General features: G+C 44.0%; 6 protein-coding genes across 6 annotated transcripts; 2 read left to right on the forward strand and 4 right to left on the reverse strand.

The window, feature by feature from the left end:
* O0I10_003025 (uncharacterized protein) lies at positions 1-1,688 on the reverse strand (the record flags this gene model as incomplete). The annotated part of the gene is made up of 2 exons (XM_058483099.1): positions 1-1,262; positions 1,325-1,688. The coding sequence occupies 2 exons, from the start codon at positions 1,686-1,688 to the stop codon at positions 1-3; spliced, it is 1,626 nt and encodes a 541-aa protein (XP_058346188.1).
* Positions 1,689-4,659: 2,971 nt separating this feature from the next.
* On the reverse strand, positions 4,660-6,295 carry O0I10_003026 (uncharacterized protein; the record flags this gene model as incomplete). Its single annotated transcript, XM_058483100.1, has 5 exons — positions 4,660-4,885; positions 4,947-4,963; positions 5,043-5,756; positions 5,821-5,980; positions 6,066-6,295. 5 exons carry the CDS (start codon positions 6,293-6,295, stop codon positions 4,660-4,662), a joined length of 1,347 nt encoding a protein of 448 aa, XP_058346189.1.
* A 1,015-nt stretch (positions 6,296-7,310) lies between these two features.
* O0I10_003027 (uncharacterized protein) lies at positions 7,311-7,830 on the reverse strand (the record flags this gene model as incomplete). The annotated part of the gene is made up of 3 exons (XM_058483101.1): positions 7,311-7,495; positions 7,553-7,620; positions 7,694-7,830. The coding sequence occupies 3 exons, from the start codon at positions 7,828-7,830 to the stop codon at positions 7,311-7,313; spliced, it is 390 nt and encodes a 129-aa protein (XP_058346190.1).
* Positions 7,831-7,977: 147 nt separating this feature from the next.
* On the reverse strand, positions 7,978-8,590 carry O0I10_003028 (uncharacterized protein; the record flags this gene model as incomplete). Its single annotated transcript, XM_058483102.1, has 5 exons — positions 7,978-8,002; positions 8,059-8,253; positions 8,312-8,389; positions 8,467-8,507; positions 8,564-8,590. 5 exons carry the CDS (start codon positions 8,588-8,590, stop codon positions 7,978-7,980), a joined length of 366 nt encoding a protein of 121 aa, XP_058346191.1.
* An 874-nt stretch (positions 8,591-9,464) lies between these two features.
* Positions 9,465-10,172, forward strand: O0I10_003029 (uncharacterized protein; the record flags this gene model as incomplete). The annotated part of the gene is made up of 5 exons (XM_058483103.1): positions 9,465-9,516; positions 9,589-9,771; positions 9,844-9,918; positions 9,980-10,081; positions 10,153-10,172. 5 exons carry the CDS (start codon positions 9,465-9,467, stop codon positions 10,170-10,172), a joined length of 432 nt encoding a protein of 143 aa, XP_058346192.1.
* Positions 10,173-10,396: 224 nt separating this feature from the next.
* Positions 10,397-11,160, forward strand: O0I10_003030 (ribosomal protein L10.e; the record flags this gene model as incomplete). The annotated part of the gene is made up of 2 exons (XM_058483104.1): positions 10,397-10,725; positions 10,797-11,160. The coding sequence occupies 2 exons, from the start codon at positions 10,397-10,399 to the stop codon at positions 11,158-11,160; spliced, it is 693 nt and encodes a 230-aa protein (XP_058346193.1).
* Positions 11,161-11,878: the final 718 nt, after the last annotated feature.

Genomic DNA, 11,878 nt, shown 5'->3' on the forward strand with positions numbered 1-11,878 from the left:
TTAATTTACTTCTTTATACAAGGATTGGAAAAGTTGCAAGCGCTTTGCAAGCCATGTGTGGTGTGTAAAAACAATTTGATAGCATTGACGATCTTGCTGTGGTAAGGTTCCAAATTGCCATTGTTTTGCATAATCCCCCATTCGATCCAAAACCGATTCCAGCATTTCCTCGTGATCTTTGGCAGAGCAATAAACCTCCAGTGATTCAAGTCTTTTACATGATCCATTTGCACGGGTATCCATCCATCGTTTCAATCCATGAATAGTGCTTACAGGGCTATGGACATGCAATCTTCTCAATGCGGTACAGTTGGTGCCAATACTTTCAAAGACGTCATCGGTTACAGCAGCTGTGTGTTTGAGTATGAGATCGGTGAGATGGGGTTGATGCGATAATAACTGCATGAGAGCTGTGTCGCTAAGAAAAGTGCAATCGTCGATGATGAGTTGTCGAAGAGAGGATAATTGCTGGAGTCCATTGAGGAATACAATGTTGTTTGCTGATGACTTTGCGAGATGTAAATGCCTTAGCCGTGTTGATTGCCGTAAAAATGCAGCCATGTTGATATTATAGTCAACAGCTTCTGATCCGCCGTCTGTCATTGCAAGTATGAGGGTATCAAGACGAGGAAATGAAAGCGCTGCTAATCGAGCCATCACGAGTGGATGTAATCCAAGGTCACCAAAGATTGAAAGAGATTCCAGAGTATGATGATAACGATCCATCACGTGAATCAATCCAATACCTCGCCAACGCCTTCGATGGCATATGTAGAGTGATTTGAGTCCTTTTTGAGGCGATATAGATGACTTGATCATACGAGAAGGATTTTGTTCCAATGTGCCACCCAAATTGATATGCTCAATATCAGGACAGCTTGCCATGATGTGTTGTAATATTGGATCCACGTCCTCACAAATGAGTGATGTTGAAGCTATTCGTCGTAGCTTTGGCATGTATTGAACGATGCGATCGATGGGAAGTGGTCGATAGCCTGATAAGTGGATGACAAGTTCTTGAAGGTGTTGATGTGGTCTCACGTTCTCAAATAGCCCTGCTCGGTCAACCGGCCAGTCGCGATGTGTTTTGCATGCACAGCGTTGAAGGTTGGGATAATAGCGTAGCACAGCATCCAATACACGCATAGCAGCAATTTCTCGATCCTTGCAATCAATTTCAAGTTCAGTGATGGTATCTCGCCCCGTCAAAAAGACAAACTTGGAAAACGTCGATTCAGACTCAAAAGCAGCACGCATAAACACTAATAATATCGAGCATCAATACCCACAACATGCATCAATGATCCCTCTACATTCATCATACCCTTCTGCAGATGGAAGCACTCTTGAGCAAGCAAAAAGTCAATCACCCGCGTTGTATCAGGCTCGCCAGGCTTGTACCATGAAGATATCTCGCCACAATCAAAGTGTACTTGTCGTACAGTCTCGCCGCGAATGTACGTACGAAATGGCAATAAGCTGAGACCAATGTTGAAGTGTCCTTCTGTTGAAATATCACGCCACATGTCGGGCCAATTGAGAAGGAATGCACGCCATTGCGGACAGACGTCGGTGCAAGCAATCCGTTCTTTTGTTTGGAGTTTGGAGAATATGATGCTGAGGACCTCAACAGGGAATATCTCCAATAGCGAGATTGGCGACTGCTGTGGTGTAGATTGAAGCGACATTGGCGTCTTGAGAGGTGTTGTAGCAGGTGGGTGAGAATGGAAGGGGAGGATGAGGAGGACTCTTGTGACACCACCCGCTCGCTTTGAGTAATTATCTCAGCTGATCGCTTCATGCAGCCAACATCATGCAGCCAAGGTGTGCACCTATCAACGTATTAGAATCATTCTTGACACCCACCACTATCCACCACTTGCACTTGGTCTTTCTCATCCTTACATGGCACCATTCTTTCCTTCTCGTTGTGAGCACAGGAATTCACATGCCCACAATCTTCCATTTCACTCCCACACACATCTCCTCGCTCTTCTTTGATGATCATCGTCGTCGCTGTCACCATCAGACTCCAAGTTGATGTAAGTATGCCATGGTGTACTGTGAGCTACCCATATACTCAATATGGTGATGATTTTTAGCGTTCGTTGTTACCCCACTTTCATTGTCCTTGTTGACATGGCAATAGTTTGCTCTGATTAAGGTGAGATCTAAAAATCCATGTTGCTTAATGAACAACCTTATCCTCATATGAATTTTTGATGTAGCTACCTCTTGAAAAGACCCTGATGGGCTAGGTGATACGACATGCCGCAAGTCGAAGGGCAAAAACCTATGAACAAGGGAGCTAGCAGAGCACCATGGCGGTTCATTGTTGACCAAACATACCTAAAGCGGTGGAGCGCACGATCACTGGAGGAGCTAACCAAAATCTTACTCACACCCTGGTAGCATTGGTCCTACTATTCTACCAATTGATGGTCGCACGATCTCGATCTCATCAATCCCATTATTGCATGGTTACCAGGACCGCTAGATCTCTTTTTTTATACGCCTCCATTTTTAAACCTCTTAGCTCGACATTCCCCTATGACTTATTTGCTCATTGTGTTGTAATCGAAACTAATCATCTCATGGCTGCTAAGTTTCTTCAGCCAATGGATAATAAAGAAACACGCTTCTTTATAAGGGCATTGTCAACAAATAGATCAAGCCTTCCATTGATCATATGGCTAATTCAGTAACAACAATGGTGGCAGCTGTGATAGTACATGGTCAATCAACATGTGTATAATGCGAGCTTTGTGTACACTAAATGAGCCGTTCTTGTGACATTACTAGTTTCTATGCGCACATGGCGCTCACTTGACCTGTGCATCGAACGTGTGTATACCCCACAGATTCATAATCATTAGGCTCGCATAATAGTCCGAAGATCCTCAACGCTAAAGTCTGCATTTTCATATACTACCATTGTTATTGCTGGTTGTCGTACATCAAGCATCAATCCAATCATTACCACGAAGGGAAAAAAACAGCCATACACTAATCCAGATCTTCACCATTGGGCTACACGAGCCGTGCTAGGGCAGCAGCATCAACAACAAGTGTAATACGACAACCAATGTCGTGCAGAAATGGATGTTTACAATAGCAAAAGGCTTACACAATGGCACGGGACTATATGTTGGGGCGCACGATCTCGATCCTTTTACACCAGGTCTATTATGTGCGTATTCACAGAATCAGCAACATCACCTCTCGATCCATGTGACGAATACAACGCACCCATCATGGTGCACAATACTGTATAGCGCTTGTTGGTACAATGCCCCATGAGTTCGGAACAATTATGGTGCCACCGCATACTCATGAGATCCATCTTTATGATATGACCTTGTGATCTCTTCTTGACTATGCGTGTGCGTGTGTGCACAGGCAACAGGATTTTGCCAATGCATACCAACATTGTAGTTTGCCATCTAAATTGGTATCATGTGTGATAATAAAGATGGTTGTAATCAGCCGAATAGAACCTCTCCTCCTCATGTCATATCAATGCCGGCTAGGGTAACACTCTTTTTGCTGGGAAAAACATTTTGATTGCCCCTATACGGACCAAGCAGTTTTCACTTAGACTAACAACGTGCACCAATGAGAAGAGCAGTGTTCCTGAAAATCATCATTTGCCCCGCAGTGATCACGACGCAAATCAGCTTGCGGCGATGGCGGGCGGAATTCGTAAAAGGCGGCATGATAATCAAGGAACAAATCAAATGATGAGCTAGGGCAATGTATTACACACCTCAGCTCCACACGTGGGTAATAGCCGGCTCATTCGCTCCAAGAGCCATCTGACCGCGGTATCGTGTCGAAATGTTGAAACCGAAAAGGTACTCAAGATTGTTCCGCAGGATCGGTATACATAAACAACATCATGATTTGGGGTCCAGATGGAAAATGAAACCAGTAAAAGGCGCTTGTTGGAATGCACCAAACAAAGAATACACGCTTAAAAAGAATTCAAGGATCAAGAACGAAAAAACATTGATGCAAAATATGGAGAGATTAAGACGATAGAACATTTGAAATGCACGTGGTGGAGTGAAAAGGATCACAATGAGGAGCCTAGAATAGAAGATAGCATCCATCATCATCAGATCCATCCTTGTGGCTATCTACAAGCTTGATACCATCGATAAAGTGGAACATGGTAGAAAAAGGAAAAGTGGCAGTGAAATGATGATCCACCATGGGTGTAGAGCGGGGCACAGCTCTACACGAAGCGACATGTGTAATGCTTTCTCCGACAGTTGCAGCTTTATTATCCTTAGCCATGCATGCAGCCACCGATTGTTTTCCTCGTTGTGAGACGTCTCTTGTTTGTATCACTTTTGTGCATGTGGATGACTACTCTCCTTCATTCAAGTATAGCCCTGATTCAAGGGCATGCACATCACCATTCCCCCTCCCCCTGCCAAGACTGATGATATCAGCAAGACCTATATGCGCTTATATGTATGTATTTAACTTGGTGTGGGTGCATTGGTGGGCGTGTATAATGTGAGAGGATACGGGTATATGATACAAGGTAGCAAATGTGCTTGCTAATAAGGGGGGAGTCGAATTCATCAAATTAATTGACGTTGCTATGTACTGTGGCGATGGTTTGATATTAAAGTCGAGTCGTCGTCGTTACTACTGCAATTTGTTTGGCTTGTAAAGACGCATTTTGACAATGGCCCACGCTAATACTGAGAGACATGCAAGCGCACAACCGATGCCAAAAAGAAAAGTTCCTCTAAAGCATGCAGTGCCGTGACACAAATGAGTACCTTGCCGCTCCGCTTCTCGGTCATAAAGGGCACCAAATAGAATGTTAAAGATTTGACTACCAATGGCAGGTGCATAAAGCAACCATCCCCTAAAGAACGTATTAGCATTCAAGTAAATGATAATGCAAAGACCAAGTATGATTGAATTACCAGTTGCGAGCAAACGACTAGTACAGCAGGAAGATTATTAGTCAACGGGTAAAATAAAGAACACCACCATCATCATGCATGTTGATCTCAACTCACCTCGGTACCGAATTCAGTGGTAGCTGCTGGTGATACACCAAACACCGTGCCATACATGATTGCAACAGCAATAGTGCATGGTAAAAGGTCTTCAGTGGTGGATACAAAGGTGACGAGATAAGTCATTGTGGCTAAAAGACCTGTAGTGGCACCAACAAACATCCAAAGACGATCTACGCCCCATCGTTTTTTGAGAACATCACTAAGGATGCCATTCACAGCCCTTGCAGCACAATTGGAAAGACTAAAGATGGATACGTGTACGTTGCGTAGGTGTTGAGGAGAAGAGGTTGTGGCATCCGATGTTGGAAGTGCAAGTAACAATTGACCGATACTGGCAAGGTAAACATAGCCCAAACCAAGGCACACAAACAAACTTATGAAAAGAGAAAAGCCCACTGGATGAGTGAAAAACTCGAAGCCTGAGATATCGCGTGGGCGTTGGTTGGTAGTAGATGGAAGCAAAGGCGCGTTTTCATCTGCATCATGATTAACAGGGACTTGATCGTTGTCGGACTTGGGTGTAAGAGGTCCGAGAATAAAAGCACCCAAGCCCATAACGCCTGCCATTACTGTGGCCATGAAGATCAATAAGCCATAGTCATTATCAGTAAAGAAATGGTCGTCGATTTGTGAAAAGACGACACCGCATAGGCCTAAGCTGGCACTGGTGACACCCATGCTCATTCCACGATAAGATTTGAAGTTGTGTGACTAAGTGAGTGTGAATGCGGTTAGCAGCGATAACGATATGGGTCGAAAGTATATAGATTTTTACCTGCGAATCTAAAGCACAAAGATAGGCAGCGGCACCAGAAACACCAAGGCAGACCAAGTAGAGTGCACATAAGATAAAGTGGCTCGGTAGGCGACCAGCATACGTTTGTGCCAACAAGAATGGACCTGCAAATGCCAAAAGTCCCGATATTCTCAATGTGCTATAGATGAATCATATCATTGATGAATACATCAAATCGATAGTAGTAGTAGGTGAACGTAAAAAAAAGAAGAATAGATACACACCCACGAATGCCGAATCGTTCAACCAACCAAGCACATAGTGGACCAGAGAATGATACACCAATGAAGCTGGCAGTGCTGACAAGGCTATTTTGTAAAGCCGTCCAATTGAACTTGGCTGCAAGAGATGTACCAAACGATGGGTAAACGTATTGGGGCCCAGACATGTTAGCGACCAAAATGGCCGTGATAAATGAAATGCCCAAGGCGAGTTTGGTGGGTCGGTGAAACATGGCTCGAGAAGAATGAAGGAAAGAAAGACAAAAAGGAAGGAGATGGTACCTCCAATTTTTATGCCTTTCTTTTGATCGTCAAGTGTCACAATGATTACCCGACAAGGAGCACCACACGTGCAACCCAGCCCCACACCACAATGCATTACGCTCACACACACACACACATTCATTAACACATCCGCTATGCAAACAATTGAAGGGAGACCATAGCTCTCCTCCCCCATTGAAATGTGTCTTTTTCTTAATATCGTACCCTATGCTATAGCTCACTATCGCGGCAATTGTTGCATTGCAGTCGATGATCCAATGCTCCTCTTTGATTGCATCATTCCACGGTCAAACTTGGTTCCGTCAGCTTGGCATTGCCACAACAATGATGGTGTATTCTTTTTGTCCCCGCATTGAACCTCCTCCTCTTGTACATGACTCCTATACAACATTGATGATGTTATAGTCTCCTTTGCCCGCCGTCGCCACCACCACCACCACCAATAGAGTAAGGGAGGAGGATGTGTTGACGGTTGATAATGGGGAGGGAGGGGTACGTACAGGCATCTTTTCATTCACTCACTCTCTCTATCTCAGCTGCCCTTTGTTCTTGTTTCCTGCATTAGGCATCAGCTGTCGGGTATCCAGGAAAAGATGAAGCACCAATAGTTAAGCAACGATTTATCCTTGTCACGCATTTGTGTACATGTACGCCACGCATAGTGTGGGGTGACTTTGTCCATATCTGGTATCTCCTTTCTTTTTGCTCTTTCACCCCCAACTTTTTATTTCTGCACGCGAGCATTGTCAACATGGTATAACACAAACATTTTTTTTACCCCACTACGGTTGATACTCAAATGCTGGGAAAAGGAAACCCACATCTTTCACACGCTCAAACACCGATGCTACTACTACTGCTGCTGCTGCTTAATTTCATGGACATGTTTATTTACTCAAAAGTCATTCTTATGATGTTGGAGATGATCTAGACTCGTGCTTAAGAATGTTGACTTGCTGGTGATCACGGCATAATGTGGAAGGTTGGAGAGACCTCGTGATAATAAAATCCAATCCCGAGTTGATACGTGCCGGGCGTCACAGCATCGTCCACCAGCCATTCGTATTCATAGTCAGTGAATTGTAAATGCGTTTCAATGTTTTGGGTGTAGCGCTCGTGTTTGGATGCATCAGGTGGTAATAAACCGGCTATTTCATTGTTCAGCAGTGGTGTATAATCAAATAGGCGTCCACATCATCACTAACCAACGGTTCGTGCAGTACGAGATGCTGCATATCCATATAATGGAAATCGTACACCAGGTGAAAGCTCCCTATCACCTCTCTTTTGTCAGCGAAAGGAAATGACAAGCCGATGCCAATCAGATGAGGTAGGATCCGCATTACCAGGTCACATTGACAGTGTCTCCTCGTTTTATTTGTTGCCCAGGTTTTGGTGAAGTGATAATAAATGGTGGATAGGGCTCATTCATGTAAGCAAAAGCTGAGACGATGGTTGATAAAAGTAACAGTAATAATCGCATGTTGTATGTGTGTTGTGTGTGTGTGTGTGTGTCGTGGTATACAGAATATGTGAAAAAGAGAGAGAGAGAGTAAAGATGATGGATGTGCTCCGCCAATGCTTTATTGTAGTAATCGTATGTATCCATTCCCACTTTTCATCCACTGATCTAATCGTCGCCGACACCATATCGCCTAGAAACAACTCCATGTCAGATCTCGTTTCCATGCCAACCCCATCACACACTTACGTCTTGAGTTCCCGTAACTCTTCCTCCTTCTTTTGTAGATTCATCTTCTTGGTCACCTTGTTTTGTTGATAATAGAGCACAATCAAGTATCGTCCCAGGATGTTGAAACCTTGCAGGTGTTCGCATGCATTCTTAGCATCATAGATATCCTCATAAACCACAAATGCTGTGCCTCGAGTATCAGACGCATTTCCACTATAAGCTCTTACGTTAGCCATGTTGCCGAATAGCGAGTACTCCAAAGTCAACGTACACTCGAATTTGACGGATCGGCCCGTACTTTCCAAACACATCGTACATTTCTTCTGCTGTGATTTTGAAGGGAAGGTTTCTATGAAGGATTGGAAGGCGTCAGTTGATTGTCCCAAGATAACCGGACCAATGGACGTGCAAGATCGCTTCGTTTACCTTACGAGCAAAGCTCGATTGACTTCTGGTGGTAAGCGTGCCTAGACATGCCATTGTTAGACGCTGAATAAAGGTTGATAGTTCCTCGTCTATTTACCGATCGTGCTGCTGGATTCATACTCATTGTGTTGTTGTGTGTGTATGTAAGTGGAAAAGGAGTGGGTGGTGCTGGTTCAACGTCGCAGCTAATTTCCACCCAATTTCAACAGACCGCTTGCTTGCTTGCAGGATCTCCAATCATGTGACACTAGCCATCATTGTTGTCTCTTTTACAATCATTGAATAAATGGATGCATATTCTACTTTAATGACAATACTCTTTTGCTACTGCGTATCCTATAACAGTATGAGTGTGCTATTGCCTCTTTAAGGAAGGATGCCATCAATTGGTGTATATAGTATTCAAGACCTATTGAGAAAGGTCGCTATTGATATCCCTATATAGTTCAGATGACAAGGATTGGTAAGATGTCATCCACCAAAACACTACCCATTTAAAGACGTCATCTTTATGCCGTGAAGACTCGTTTATTGATGAAGATAAAACCACCTAAGGATGACAAGGAAGTTGGCTAATTTGCGAAAGAGTAGCTGGAGAAAACCAAATTTAGAGTGATAGAAGAGGGAGACGCAATCACAAAGCGAATAAATGATCACACAACCAAGCTAAGGAAAGGGATAAATGCATGAACACTTACAGTGTTGATTGACATGTAGTATGCGGGGAATGAATCTGGGCCAGTGCACTGTCGGCTGTGTGGGTGTATGAGTCCTTGCAAATCGCTTTGGAGACACCCTCTTTCAGCAGACGACTGTAAGTATATGGAAGGCAAGGGAGATGGATGGCTATAAGGACAAGCTGGAATACGGCAGATGGATGATTAGATATCAAAAGAATGGATAAAGATGATGGATGGATGGATAACGGAGTGGCGTGGATGAATGGATGGGTAGCTGACAACGTACATTTTCTTTTTTAGTAGGGACACTTATACAACATGCTTGTTCAGAAGCAGAACCGCAAGCTCATCTACGAGACTCTTTTCAAGGGTACGACATGACAACGACAGCGTGTGAATTCGACGTTCAAAACGAGATATTGACAGCATGCACTTCATGTAGACGGTGCTCTTGTTGCTCCCAAGGACTTCAACTTGGCCAAGCACCCCGAAATTGACGTTCCCAACCTTGAAGTCATCAAGATTATGCAATCCTTGACCTCCAAGGGCCTTGTCAAGACCCAGTTCTCGTGGCAGTGGTACTACTATACTCTCACCAACGAGGGTATTGATTATCTTCGTGAATGTATGTTTTCTATATGGGATGTCATGGATGATCTATAGACGCACATGGCTTATGATGTTATGCTACTATTAGACCTTCACTTGCCCCAAGAGATTGTTCCCGCTACTTTGAAGAAGACTGCTCGTCCTGCTGCTCCCCGTCGTGCTTGTAAGTCTTGTCTTTTGATATCATTCATTCATCATGCTCATCCACAATGCTTTTGATCTAGTCGGTGGTGAAGGTCGTGAAGGTGGTCGTCGTGATCGTGATGACTACCGCCGCAAGGAAGGTGCCTCTGGTGACTTCAAGCCTGAATTCCGTGGTGGTTTCGGTAAGTTGGTTGTGGATCATTGGGTTATGATTATCATAACGAGTTTGCTTATCATCAATTGCTGCATGTAGGCCGTGGCCGTCGCGAATAAATGTTTCCAACAGCATGTTCGAATAAATCAAAACTCGCATAAAAAAAGGATGATTGACAATACGAATGGGAGAGAGAGAGAGAACCAATGGTTGGGAACGACCACGGGGATCAACAGCGATTCATCTTTTGGGGTGCTTTTAATAATGGATTCTAATGCATAACAAAAAAGGGCCATGTCATTTCATTGCTTTATTCACTTCCTTTCCCTCTTTTCTTGTCATCATGGGAAGAAGACCCGCTCGCTGTTATCGCTATTGTAAGAACAAGCCTTATCCCAAGAGCAAATACTGCAGAGGTGTTCCCGATCCCAAAATCAAGATCTTTGACACGGGCCGCAAAAAAGCAGCTGCCGATGATCTCCCTACGTGTGTCCATATGGTCTCCCTTGAACATGAACAAGTATCATCCGAAGCATTGGAAGCTGCTCGTATTTGTGCCAACAAGTATATGGTCAAAAGAGCCGGCAAAGAGTCTTTCCATTTGCGTGTACGTGTACATCCATACCATGTCATTCGCATGAACAAGATGTTGTCTTGTGCTGGCGCTGACAGGTAACGTGGTACAAGAAAATACATCCCATACATAAACAATGCTCATTGTTTAAACGATTCTTTATGCATAGACTGCAGATGGGAATGCGCCATGCGTTTGGTAAGCCTATCGGACTTGTTGCTCGTGTCAACATTGGCCAAGCTTTGCTTTCAATCCGTACCAAGGACCAACACAAGGGCAATGCCATGGAAGCTCTTCGACGTGCTAAATTCAAAATCCCTGGTAAACAAAAGGTGGTCGTCTCTTGCAAGTGGGGATTCACTTCTATGACTCGTGAGGAGTATGTTACGGCACGCCAGAGTGGAGAATTGACTGCCGATGGCGCCAACGTGGTTCCAAAGAAATCCAAAGGTCCTTTGAGTGGTTTCTTTAAAGACGTCATTCATTCAACTCCACAAAAAGAGCTTATCAAAATCAGCAAACTCACTCCCTAATCTCACAATGCAATATGCATTCTCTCTCTCACACACATCATTGCTTTGCTTTGCTTTGCTCATACCTACATCATGATGATAACCACTCCTCCACTTTGCTAATACCAATAACACATGGGAATTTTGCTCATCTTGCCATACAATGCGTAATCAACACCAAAGCATGAGGGGTCATTTTAACCATACATGGGGTCGGCTTTGACAATGGGGATTGGGGAAGAACGGGTTGTCATTTACTAGCTGTCATGGGAAGGATTGTCTCCTTGCATGATGATGCGTAATACGGATGTCATCCAATAACGATACGCTAAATCACGAGCATAGCTGTTGCAAGAAATGCATATGGTTTTATTATAAAAGGGATGGGCCACACCGAATCCTTTGACATCAAAGTAAGCAATTCCTTCAAAAAAGATATGGATGTTGATGATGCTGATCCGAGTTGTCGGGTAAGCAGTGAAGGAAGAAGGTGGAATTTACTGGATATAGATTTTGGGTGTGGCGGGGTGGATGAATGATAGTGATAGATGAAATTTGGACAATGCAGACATATTGAAAGGGAGAGCACAATATGACTCACGATGAATTCTTATGAAGTAACCTTTTGATATTAACCGCAGCCTGCTGAGGGAGCACAACGAGGTGGTTCATGCATCGTGTGTGTGTCACTGTTCGGCATAGTAGCGAGCATGTGGTGGCTTACTGTGACAGTGTTTGT

The sequence above is a fragment of the Lichtheimia ornata genome (assembly GCF_029851405.1).
Source record: "Lichtheimia ornata isolate CBS 291.66 chromosome Unknown scaffold00009, whole genome shotgun sequence".
NCBI lineage: Eukaryota > Fungi > Mucoromycota > Mucoromycetes > Mucorales > Lichtheimiaceae > Lichtheimia > Lichtheimia ornata.